This window comes from Hemitrygon akajei, chromosome 19, assembly GCF_048418815.1.
Source record: "Hemitrygon akajei chromosome 19, sHemAka1.3, whole genome shotgun sequence".
Lineage (NCBI taxonomy): Eukaryota > Metazoa > Chordata > Chondrichthyes > Myliobatiformes > Dasyatidae > Hemitrygon > Hemitrygon akajei.
In genome coordinates this window covers 994,729-1,008,190 of record NC_133142.1, presented here as the reverse complement: position 1 = coordinate 1,008,190, position 13,462 = coordinate 994,729, and the positions used below count along the sequence as shown (strand labels likewise).

The 13,462-nt window shown below is 46.7% G+C and overlaps 1 protein-coding gene across 1 annotated transcript in view; it reads right to left on the bottom strand.

The window, feature by feature from the left end:
* Positions 1–10,658, bottom strand: part of LOC140741684 (cytochrome b-c1 complex subunit 1, mitochondrial-like) — a 63,830-nt gene extending 53,172 nt beyond the window's left edge. The window contains exons 1-2 of the mRNA XM_073071962.1: positions 10,503–10,658; positions 5,224–5,364 (exon numbers count right to left, since the gene is read on the bottom strand). Of these exons, the coding sequence (XP_072928063.1) occupies positions 5,224–5,364; positions 10,503–10,550 (189 nt within the window). The 5' untranslated portion in view covers positions 10,551–10,658. The remainder of the gene's footprint in view (positions 1–5,223; positions 5,365–10,502) is intronic.
* Positions 10,659–13,462: the final 2,804 nt, after the last annotated feature.

Below are 13,462 nucleotides of genomic sequence, written 5' to 3'. Positions count from 1 at the left end.
ATTGCAGTCAACAGGATAAGTTGCAACGTAAAAGGCGGACAAAATAGTTAATGGTGAATACAGGACTGGATGTGTTATATTTGAATGCGCACAGTATACGGAATAAGGTAGATGAACTTCTCGCACAGTTACAAACTGGCAGATATGATGTTGTAGGCATCACTGAATCATGGCTGAAAGAAGATTATAGATAGATAGATAGATAGATAGATACTTTATTCATCCCCATGGGGAAATTCAACTTTTTTTCCAATGTCCCATACACTTGTTGTAGCAAAACTAATTACATACAATACTTAACTCAGTAAAAAATATGATATGCATCTAAATCACTATCTCAAAAAGCATTAATAATAGCTTTTAAAAAGTTCTTAAGTCCTGGCGGTAGAATTGTAAAGCCTAATGGCATTGGGGAGTATTGACCTCTTCATCCTGTCTGAGGAGCATTGCATCGATAGTAACCTGTCGCTGAAACTGCTTCTCTGTCTCTGGATGGTGCTATGTAGAGGATGTTCAGAGTTATCTATAATTGACCGTAGCCTACTCAGCGCCCTTCGCTCAGCTACCGATGTTAAACTCTCCAGTACTTTGCCCACGACAGAGCCCGCCTTCCTTACCAGCTTATTAAGACGTGAGGCGTCCCTCTTCTTAATGCTTCCTCCCCAACACGCCACCACAAATAAGAGGGCGCTCTCCACAACTGACCTATAGAACATCTTCAGCATCTCACTACAGACATTGAATGACGCCAACCTTCTTAGGAAGTACAGTCGACTCTGTGCCTTCCTGCACAAGGCATCTGTGTTGGCAGTCCAGTCTAGCTTCTCGTCTAACTGTACTCCCAGATACTTGTAGGTCTTAACCTGCTCCACACATTCTCCATTAATGATCACTGGCTCCATATGAGGCCTAGATCTCCTAAAGTCCACCACCATCTCCTTGGTCTTGGTGATATTGAGACGCAGGTAGTTTGAGTTGCACCATATCACAAAGTCCTGTATCAGTTTCCTATACTCCTCCTCCTGTCCATTCCTGACACATCCCACTATGGCCGTGTCATCAGCGAACTTCTGCACATGGCAGGACTCCGAGTTATATTGGAAGTCTGATGTGTACAGGGTGAACAGGACGGGAGAGAGTACGGTTCCCTGCGGCGCCCCTGTGCTGCTGACCACCGTGTCAGACCTACAGTCTCCCAACCGCACATACTGAGGTCTATCTGTCAAGTAGTCCACTATCCAATCCACCATGTGAGAGTCTACTCCCATCTCCGTTAGTTTGTGCCTTAAGATCTTGGGCTGGATGGTGTTAAAGGCACTAGAGAAGTCAAGGAATGTAATCCTCACAGCACAACTGACCCCCTCTAGGTGAGAGAGTGATTTGTGCAGCAAATACGTGATAGCATCCTCCACTCCCACCTTCTCCTTATACGCAAACTGAAGAGGATCCTGGGCGTGCCTGGTTTGTGGCCTCAGATTCTGTATTATCAGCCGCTCCATGGTCTTCATAACGTGCGACGTCAAGGCAACAGGTCTGAAGTCATTCAACTCCTTTGGTTGTGGTTTCTTCGGTACCGGGACAATACAGGATGTTTTCCACTGTCTGGGTACTCTTCTCTGCTCCAGGCTCATGTTGAAGATGCGCTGTAGTGGTTCTCCCAGCTCAGTCGCACAGGCCCTCAGTAATCGTGGGGAAACTCCATCCGGTCCAGCCGCCTTGCTGGTACAGATCTTCCTCAGTTGACCTTCCACCTGTGCAGCCGTAATCCTGGGCGTGGGCAAGGTCTCCTGTGAGTGGCTATTTTCCTGTGAGGGAAGTAAGCCTGGTGTGGATTTCTGCGGTGAGGATGAGATTGAGCTGTCGAACCTGTTGAAGAAGTTGTTCAGCTGGTTCGCTTTCTCCACATCTCCACTTATGTTCGCCCCCCGCTTTGCACCGCATCCGGTGATGATCTTCATCCCATCCCACACCTCCTTCATGCTTTTTTTCTGCAGCTTTTGTTCTAGCTTCCTCCTATACTGCTCCTTTGCCCCCCTTATCTGTACTCTGAGTTCCTTCTGAACTCTTTTAAGCTCCATCTGATCACCATCTTTAAAGGCCCTCTTCTTCTGGTTTAGGAGGCCTTTGATGTGACTAGTGATCCAGGGCTTATTATTGGGATAGCAGCGAACACCTCTAACAGGGACAACTGCATCCACACAAAAGTTAATATAGTCCGTTGTGCATTCAGTGACCTCCTCAACGCCCCCACAGAGCCCCCCTTGCAGTACATCCCAGTTAGTAGTACCGAAGCAGTCTCTCAGACTGGGACTTTAATGTCCGAGGATGCACACTGTAGTGAAAGGACAGGCAGGAAGGCAGAGGGGGAGGCATTACTCTGTTGGTAAAATATCAAATCATTAGAAAGAGGTGACAGAGGGTCATAGGTCTTGAGTCACTGTGGATAGAGCAAAGGAACTGCATGGGTAAAAAGACCCTGATGGGAGTTGTAAACAGACCCTCAAACAGTAGTAACAATGTGGTCTACAAATTACATCGGGAGAAAGAAAATGCATCCCAAAAGGGAAATGTTACAATAGACAGGGGGGATTTAAATATGCAGGTATATTGGGAAAATCAGGATTCTAAGAAGGGTATTTCTAGAATACTATGAGATGGCTTTTTAGAGCAGTTCATAGTTGAGCCCATTAAGGAATCAGCTATACTGGATTGGGTTGTGCAATAAACTGGAATTGATCAGAGAGCCTAATGTAAATGAACCCATAGGGCCAAGTGATCATAATATGATCAAATTCACCTTGAAATTTGAGAAGAGGCTAAAGTCAGATGTATTAGTGTTATAGTGTAGAGGAAATTACAAAGGTATGAGAGGAGTTGTCCAGAATTGATTGGAAAAGAACACAGGCAGGGATGACGGCAGAGCAGCAAAGGCTGGAATTTCTGGAAGCAATTTGGAAGGCACCGGATATATACATCCCAAAGAGGAAGAGGTATTCTAAAGCAAAGATGACACAACTATGGCTAACAAGAAAAGCCAACATAAAAGCCAAAGACAGAGCATAAAATAGAGCAAACATTAGTGGGAAGTTAGAGGATTAGGAAGCATTGGGAACCAACAGAAGGTAACTAAAAAGTCATTAAGAAGGTAAAGATGGAACATGAAAGTAAGCTAGCCAATAATATTAAAGAGGATATAAAAAGTTTCTTCAGATACATAAAGCACAAAAGAGAAAAAAAGAGACAAGAGACGGAAGCGCTGGAAAACTATGCTGGAGAGGTAGCAATGGGGGACAAGGAAATGGTGGATGAGCTGAATAAGTATTTCACATCAGCCTTCACTGTGTAAGACAACAGCAGTATGGTGGAAGATCCAAGTATCAGGAGTGATGAAGTGTGTGAAGTTACTGGGGAGAAGGTTCTTGGGGAACTGAAAGGTCTGAAGGTAGATAAATCACCTGGACCAGATAGTGTACACCCCAGATCTTCTGAAAGAGATGGCTGAAGAGATTGTGGAGACATTAGCAATCATCACTAGGTTCTACAATGGTTCCACAAGACTGGAAAATTGCAAATGTCATTTCACTCAAAGAGAAAGAGGCAGAAGAAAGGGAATTACAGGACAGTTACTTTGACCTCAGTGGTTGGGAAGATGTTGGAGTCAATTATTAAGGATGAGGTCTCAGGGTACTTAGAGACACTTGATAAAATAGGCCATAGTCATCATGGCTTCCTTAAGGGAAAATCTTGTCTGATAGATCTGTTGGAATTCTTTGAAGAAATAACAAGTGGGATAGACAAGGAGAATTGGTTGATGTTGTGTACTGCAATTTTCAGAAGGCCTTTGACAGGGTGCCACACATGAGGCTGCTTTAACAAGCTACAAGCCCATGCTATTACAGGAACAATTCTAGCATGGATAAAGCAGACCACACACAAAATGCTGGTGGAACACAGCAGGTCAGGCAGCTTCTATAAGAAGCACTGTCGACGTTTCGGGCCGAGACCCTTCGTCAGGACTAACTGAAGAGAAAGATACTAAGAGATTTGAAAGTAGTGGAGGGAGGGGGAAATGATAGAAGACCGGAGGGGGTGGGATGAAGCTAAGAGCTGGAAAGGTGATTAGCGAAAGTGATACAGAGCTGAAGAAGGGAAAGGAGCAAAGGGATGGATAAAGTAGAGGCTGATTGGCAGGAGGCAAATAGTGGGAATAAAAGGGAGCTTTTTCTGGGACTGATTCTTCTATATTGTATGTCAATGATTTGAATGAATGAATTAATGGCTTTGTTGCAAAACTTGCAAACGATACAGATAGGTGGAAGGGCAGGAAGTATTGAGGAGGTAGAGAGGCTACAGAAGGAATTAGACAGATTAGAAGAATGAGCAAAGAAGTGGTAGATGGAATGCAGTGTTGGGAAGTGTATGGTCATACACTTTGGTGAAAAAAATGAAAGGGTTAACTATTTTCTAAAAGGAGAGAAAACACAAAAATCTCAGGCCCAAAGGGACTTGGGAATCATTGTGCATCATTCCCTAAAGACTGATTTGCAGGTTAAGTCCAAACTGAGGAAGGCAATGTGATATCAGCATTCATTTCAAACTGACTAGAATATAAAAGCAAGGATGTAATGTTGGAACTTCATTGATGAAGCCTCTCACTTGGAGTATTGAGAGCAGTTTTGGGCCCCTTATCTTTGAAAGAATGCGCTGACACTGGAAAGGATACAAAGGATGTTCATGAAAATTATTCCAGAATTAAATGGCTTTTCATACGAAGAGCATTTGATTGCTCTGGGCCTGTCAGAAGAATGAGGGGTGACCTCACTGAAACCTATCAAATGGTGAAAGACCTTGATAGAGTGGATGTGGAGTGGATGTTCCCTATGGTGGGAGAGTTTAAGACCCAGGGACACAGCCTCAGAATAGCGGGGCACCCTTTTAGACAGAAATGAGGAGGAATTGCTTTAGCCAGAGTAGTGAATCTGTGGAATCCGTTGTAACAGATAGCTGTGGAGGACAAGTCTTTAAATATATTTAAGGCAGAGGTTGATAGATTCTTGATTAGTCAAGACGTGAAGTGATATGAGTGGGACTGAGAAGGAAATGGACCAGCCATGATGAAATGGCGGAGCAGACTCGATGGGCCAAATTGCCTAATTTTTATGGTCATATGGACTGGAGGAGGGCAAGGTTTCTCCTCACTCCACAACCCTGAAGCAGACTCACCGTACAAGTGGGGTGATCAGATTCTTCTGTCGCCACACGCAGCCCATTGTCTAGCGTCGTCAGCTTGGTCTCTGGAATGTTCTCGATGGCCTGAGCATAGGAGAGGGTGCTCTGCAAACGATGGGCTCCCAGCAAGATGGGCTAAAGCAATGAAACACAGGGCGCTCAGCAACACCAGTATAGAACACCTCAAACCAGAGTCACCATCCCAGTAAACAGAGATATCCCAGGCTCACTGTAACACCACTACAGTACACCTCAAACCAGGGTCACTAGCCCAGTAAACAGAGATATCCCAGGCTCACTGTAACACCACTACAGTACACCTCAAACCAGGGTCACTAGCCCAGTAAACAGAGATATCCCAGGCTCACTGTAACACCACTACAGTACACCTCAAACCAGGATCACCATCCAGGTAAACAGAGATATCCAAGACTCACTGTAACATCAATACAGAACACCTCAAACCAGGGTCACTATCCCAGTGAACTGAGCTATCACAGGGTCACTGTCCCAGTAAACAGAGATATCTTGGGGTCACTGTAACACCAGTATAGTACACCTCAACCCAGGGTCACTGTCACAGTAAACTAAGATTTCCCGGGGTCACCGTCCCAGTAATCCGGGATCACTGTATCACCAGTACTGTACATGGCTCACAGACAGGAGGCAACAACTGGGAATAAAAGGGGCCTTTTCTGGTTAGAAACACAGAAAACATACAGCACAATAAAGCTGTGCCGAACATGTCCCTAACTTAGAACTACCTAGGCTTTACCCATAGCGTTCTATTTTTCTAAGCTCCATGTAGCCATCCAAGATTCCCTTAAAAGACCCTATCATTTCCGCCTCCACCACTGCCGGCAGTCCATTCCACACACTCACCACTCTGCGTTTTTAAAAAAAACTTACCCCAACATCTCCTCTGTACCTACTTCCAAGCACCTTAAAAACTCTGCCCTCTCGTACGAGCCATTTCAGCCTTGGGGAAAAGCCTCTGACTATACTCACAATCAATGCCTCTCATTATCTTGTACACCTCTATCAGGTCACCTCTCATCCTCTGTCACTCCAAGGAGAAAAGGCCAAGTTCACTCAACCTATTCTCATAAGGCAAGCTCCCCAATCCAGGCAACATCCTTGTAAATCTTCTCTGCACCCTTTCTATGGTTTCCACGTCCTTCCTGTAGTGAGGTGACCAGAATTGAGCACAGTTCTCCAAGTGGGGTCTGACCAGGGTCCTCTATAGCTGCAACATTACCTTTCAGCTCTTAAACTCAATCCCACAATTGATGAAGGCCAATGCACCATATGCCGCCTTAACCACAGAGTCAACCTGCGTAGCAGCTTTTAGTGTCCTATGAACATGGGCCCCAAGATACCTCTGATCCTCCACACTGCCAAGAGTCTTACCATTAATACTATATTCTGCCATCGTATTTGACCTGCCAAAATGAACCACCTCACACTTCACTGGGTTGAACTCCATCTGCCACTTCTCAGCCCGGTTTTGCATCCTATCAATGTCCCATTGTAGCCTCTGACAGCCCTCCACAATACCCCCAACCTTTGTCATCAGCAAATTTACTAACCCATCCCTCCACTTCCTCATTCAGGTCATTTATAAAAAATCACAAAGAATAGGGGTCCCAGAACAGATCCCTGAGGCACACCACTAGTCAAAGGCCTCCATACAGAATATGATCCATTTACAACCACTCCTTGCCTTCTGTGGGCAAGCCAATTCTGAATCTACAAAGCATTGTCATGATGGATCCCATGCCTCCTTACTTTCTCAATAAGCCTTGCATGGGGTACGTTATCAAATGCCTTGCTAAAACCCATACACAGTCGGCCCTCCTTATCCGTGAGGGATTGGTTCTGGGACCCCTCGCGGATGCTCAAGTCCCTTATTCAACCTGTCTCAATGCAGTGGACCTTAAGACCCAGCGGAACCCCAGAACTTATTTAACCTGTCTCAGTGTGGTGGACATTAGGACCCGGTCGGGCAGAGCTCTGAATCCGCAGTGTTTCTGTTCATGAAAATAATCATGATCACGATTGAAAATGAAGTGGAAAAAATAAAGAGATCGGAAATGGGTGAAACGCCAGCGGTCACTGGAAAAGCGTTAGGCTACAGTCGGTCAACAATCAGAACAATTTTAAAGGATAAAATGAGAAAGGCCCTGCCCCGATGAAAGCTATAATTACTAAGCAACGCAGTGGTTTAATTATTGGGTTTTGGGTTTTTGATCCTCAATCCAGCACAGATTTCACGAGCCCGGAGCTGAAACATACGTTGCTTAAGTGTTTTATATGTATAGAAAGGTAAAATATATACTATATAACTAAGACTAACTGATGCTAAATAATACCGGATGTACCTGTTCCGACTTACTTAGTAAGAGAGCTTCCATTTTTTTTCCCGTTCCAGATCCACGGTTACCTACACACATCCTCCCGTATACTTTAAATTAGTGGTCACCAACCTTTTTAAGCCCAAGATCCCAAGGTGTGGCTGATCATGGGTGGGGTGATAGGACAAGGTCAGGGCCGGAGGACCCTGACAGAGCAGGTCTGGAGAGAGCGACCGACCAAGCGAGGAGTGCAGCAGGACGCGCGCCCGCCCTCCTTGTAGGATCTATTGGCCAACAAAAGTTTGTTTCAGTAGATTGCAGCGAGGTAGCTGCTCTGCTACTTATGAAACCCTGAGCCCAAATTAGGTCATCTGTAAATATTTTAGCACCAGGTTCCCCACGAACATTCGGTGTGCTGAACAATTTTAGAGCTGGCGCCCATCTGTCCTTGCTCCAGGCCGGTACCAACGGCACTTCCCGCTGGCCGCACAAGGCGGCCAGTTACCCGAGACCAACCAGTGATCCCCGGCGTGAGGGTAACACTGCGGTTAGGCGACTGATGACCTCGTGTGCATTCAAATTCAACAGCGGGCATGACAGGGAATGAAGAAAGGTGCAGCTGACTCATATCATTTCCTCGCAGCCCGGTGGAGCAGAGGTGCTTGACGAAGCGGTCCCCCAATCTGCATTGGGTCTTGCCGATGTAGAGAGGCCGCCGCACCGGGTGCACCGAATGCAACAGATGACCTCAACAGAATTACAAGTGAAGTGTTGCCTAATGTAGATTGGGGGACCGCTTCGTCGAGCACCTCCACTCCGTCCACCACAACAGACAGGATCTCCCGGTTGCCACCCACTTCAACTCTGCTTCACATTCCCATTCGGATATGTCCATACATGACCTCTTCTACTGCCATGATGAGGCCAAACTCAGGTTGGAGCAGCAACACCTCATATACCGTCTGTGTAGTCTCCAGCCTCTTGGTATGAACATTGAATTCTCCAACTTCTGATAATTCCCTCCCTCTCCCTTCCCCCATCCCACTTTCACTCTGCCTCTTCTAGCTGCCTATCACCTCTCTCATGATTCTGCCTTCTTCTACTACCCATAGTGCTTTCCCCTTACATTCCTTCTTCACCTTTCCTGCCTATCCCCTCCCCCACCCCTTGATCTTTCCTCTGATTAGTTTTTCACCTGGCACCTACCAGCCTTCGTCGGTCTCTGCCCGAAACGTTGACTGCTCATTTCAACGGATGCTGCCCGACCTGCTGAGTTCCTCCAGCTTGTTTGTACGTGTTGATTTGACCCCAGCATCTGCAGTGTACTTTGTGTTAAGTAAGAAGAGGTGTCTGACAATTGTTGACTGGCATCAGCAAGGTAGAGGTCAGTCAACCAGACAAGAGGTGATTCTGTGGAATTCATTGCCACGGGCAGCTGTGGGGGTGAAATCTTCATGTATATTTAAGGCAGAGGCTGATACATTCTTGTTTAGTCAGGGCATGAAGGGATACATGGGGCGAAAATTGGATTAGCCATGATAAAATGGCAGATCAGAGGGACCTTGGGGTCCGAGTCCATAGGACACTCAAAGCTGCTGTGCAGGTTGACTCTGTAGTTAAGGCGGCATACAGTGCATTAGCCTTCATCAATCGTGGGATTGAGTTTAGGAAACAAGAGGTAATGTTGCAGCTATATAGGAACCTGGTCAGACCCCACTTGGAGTACTGTGCTCATTTCTGGTCACCTCACTATAGGAACGATGTGGAAACCATAGAAAGGGTGCAGAGAAGATTTACAAGGATGTTGCCTGGATTGGGGAGTATGCCTTATGAGAACAGGTTGAGTGAACTTGGCCTTTTCTCCTTGGAGTGACAGAGGATGAGAGGTGACCTGATGATGAGAGGCATTGATGGTGTGGATAATCAGAGGCTTTTCCCCAAGGCCGAAATGGCTAGCATGAGAGGGCACAGTTTTAAGGTGCTTTTAAGCAAGTACAGATGAGATGTCGGGGGTAAGTTTTTTACGCAGATAGTGGTGAGTGCATGGAATGGGCTGCCGGCAACAGTGGTGGAGGCAGATGTAATAGGGTATTTTAAGAGACTCTTGGATAGGTATATGGAGCTCCGAAAAATAGAGGGCTACAGTTAACCGTAGGTGATTTCTCAGGTAAGGACATGTTCGGCACAGCTTTGTGAGCCGAAGGGCATGTATTGCAATCACTCGGTCCCTCACCTCATTCCTCTCCCCGCCGGCTACTTTGCCCCAGTTCCCTCACCAGTGACCACGGGCTTCTCAACGCGTACAAACAAGCTGGATGAACTCAGCAGGTCGGGCAGCATCCGTTGAAATGAACAGTCAACGGATGCCGCCCGACCTGCTGAGTTCATCCAGCTTGTTTGTACGTGTTGGTTTGACCACAGCATCTGCAGTGTACTTTTGTGTTTACCACGGGCTTCTCGCCCGCACACGGTCCTGTCTTCACTCCTGTTTCGGGGATGTGTCCCAGGGATTCCTTTCGGAACTCGAGAATCCGTCCGTCCTGCTCCGGCCGCCGGGCCCGAGCTCAGCGGATCTACCGGACTTCGCCGTTCCCGGAGCAGCCGCACTCGTACATCCCGAGGACATTGTCCCCGACCCCTGCAGGGCCACTATCCCGACAAATACCCCCAACCCACCATACTCCCGGTCCCAAGATTCCGCTTTCTCTCAACCATCCCTCTCCCCGCTTTCGGTCCTGGTACCAGGCCCCATCTCCTTCCCCGAATCCGCCACCTCCCGACCCATGGCCCGTTTGACCTTCCCGTGTCAGGCCTTTGTCTCTGATCTGGAGCCAATCCCCTGGCTCGCTCCTAGCGCCTTCACCCCCTGCCGGAAACCTCCTGCCTTCGTTGCGGAGCAGCCTCAGCCTCGGTCCTCACCCTGCCGGCCCGGAGGAGCGCATTCGCCGCTCGGTAAGCCGCCGCCATCTTTGCCCTCGGTGCGTAACCTCCAGCTGCAGCGCCGTTCCTGCCCCGGCTTGGGGGAGTCCGACCTCCCGTGACAGCGCCGCCTCCGGCTTGGCGGAGTCCGAACTCCCGTGACAGCGCCACACCCGACCTAGCGAAGTCGGTCCTCCCACTGCAGCGCCGTTCGGCGTTTGTGGAAGGGCGACGAAGTCAACGCTTCAGATCCAAGATCTTCCTCAACAGTAGGGAAAGATGTTTGATGCTCCAGGGAGAGAGAGTCTGGAATGAGAAGATGGAATATTTGTGAAAAGACCTAAGCCAAACTGTTCCAAGGTGACAATTCCTAAAATTAGAGTCGTTACATCACTAAGAACTGACCAAGCTGGAGTTTCTGAAAACGTCTGATGTTCTGGCCGATATGCTCACACCAGACAGCCTGACACAACATATTAATTGCAGCCTGAGATCCGGGTAGATGCAGCCCACAGGCACAGGAACATGAGTCACCAGATAGTGGGGGTCTGGGTGGAGGAACAGGGACCCTCCTCCCAGGACAACGAGAGGGTCGTGGTCACCTTCGACCATAGTCCTCCTGACCCAAGGTGACACAGGCTGAATCAGAATTAGATTTATTATCACTGATATTGGATTTGAAACTTCTTGTTTTGGGACAGCAGGGCAGTGCAAAGACATAAATTAGTATAAATTATAGAATTTAAACAAAATAGTGCAAATGAACGGCATGATGGGTAGTATTGGTGCGTTCATGGACCACTCAGATATCTAATAGCGGTGGGGTAGAAGCTGTCCCTGTAACATTGCTTGTGGGTCTTCAGGCTTCTGTACCTCCTCCCTGATGGCAGTAATAAGAAGAGGGCATAGGGTCGTAAATTTAAAAAACAGCACAGACACAAGTGATTCGGCCTATCTAGTCCATGACAAAACAATTTAAACTGCCTACTCCATCAACCTGTACCAGAACCATAGCCCTCCATATCCCTACCATCCATGTACCTATCCAAACTTCTCTTAAATAATGAAATTGAGCTTGCATGCACCAATCGTGGTGATTCCACACTCTGATGGCCCTCTGAGTGAAGATGTTTCTTCTCATGTTCCCCTTAAACTTTTCACCTTTAAGCCATGACCTCTGGTTGTAGTCCAACCCAACTTCAGAGGAAAAAGTCTGCTTGCATTTACCCTATCTGTACTCCATGTAATTTTGTATACATCTACCAAATCTCCTCTCAATGTTCTTCGTTCTAAAGAATACAGTGCTAACCTTTTCAATCTTTCCTTACAACTTGGGTCCTCCAGACCCGGCAACATCCTTGTAAAAAAATTTTCTGTACTCTTTCAACCTTATTTACATCTTTCCTGTGGTTAGGTGATCAAAACCGCACACAATATTCCAAATTAGGCCTCACCACCGTCTATACAACTTCAATATAACATCCCATCTCCTGTGCTCAAACCTTTGATTTATGAAGGCCAATGTGCCAAAAGCTTTCATTATGACCCTGTCTACGTGTGATGGCACTATCAATGAATTATGGATCTGTATTCCCAGTTCTCGTTGTTCTACCACACTCCTCAGTGCCCTACCATTCATTGTATAAAGCCTATCTGGTTGGTCCTACCAAATTGGAAAATTTCACAATTGTCTGCATGAAATTCCATCTGCCATTTTTTCCAGCTGATCACATCCCTCTGCAAGCCACGATAGCTTCCTCACTGTCCACTATGCCCCCAATCTTGATGTCATCTGCAAATTTGCTGATCCAGTTAACCTTGTAATCATCCAGATCATTGATATAGGTGTCAAACAACAAAGGACAGGGCACTGATCCCTGCAGCATACCACCAGTTACAGGCCTCCAGTCGAAGAAGCAATCCTCTACTAACACTCTCTGGCCTCTCCCATAGAGGCATTATCTAATCCAATTTACTACCTCATACTGAATGCCGAGCAACTGAACCTTCTTGCCCAACCTTCCTTTCAAGTCCTTGTTAAGTGCCTTACTAAAGTCCAAATTAGTCCATGCATTCGCCATCCAGTGTCTTGCCTTCATCCAATTTCCTGGAAACTTCCTCAAACTCTGTAAGATTGGTTAGGCATGACCTACCATGCACAAAGTCATCTTGACTATCCTTACTCCGTCCACATCTATCCAAATACTTATATATCCTGTCCCTTAGAACACCTTCCAATAACTTTCCCACAACTGATGTCAGACTCATCGGTCTATAATTTCCTGGTTTATGATTAGAGGCTTTTTTGAACAGTGGAACAACTTTGGCTATGCTCCAATCCTCTAGTACCTCTCCTGTCACTAAGAGTGACATATATTAAATATCTCTGCTAGGACCCCGGCAAGTTCTGAACTTGCCTCCCACAGGGTCCAAGGGAATACCTTGTCAGGCCCTGGGTATTTATCCACCCTGATTTGCCTCTGGGTAGCAAACACCTCCTCCTCTGTAATCTGTACAGTGTCCATGAAGTTGATGCCACTTTGCCTCACTTCTATAGACTCTGTGTCCATCTCCTGAGTAAATACCGATGCAAATATTGCATTTAAGATTTCCCCCATCTGTTTTGGCTCCACATGTGGATTACCATTCCGGTCTTCCAGAGGACCGATTTAGAGCCTTGCAATCCTTTTGCTCTTAACATATAACCATATAACAATTACAGCACGGAAACAGGCCATCTCGGCCCTTCTAGTCCGTGCCGATGCTTACACTCACCTAGTCCCACTGGCCCGCACTCAGCTCATAACCCTCCATTCCTTTCCTATCCATATACCTATCCAATTTTACTTTAAATGACAATACCGAACCTGCCTCTACCACTTCTACTGGAAGCTCATTCCACACAGATACCACTCTCTGAGTAAAGAAATTCCCCCTCATGTTACCCTTAAACTTTTGCC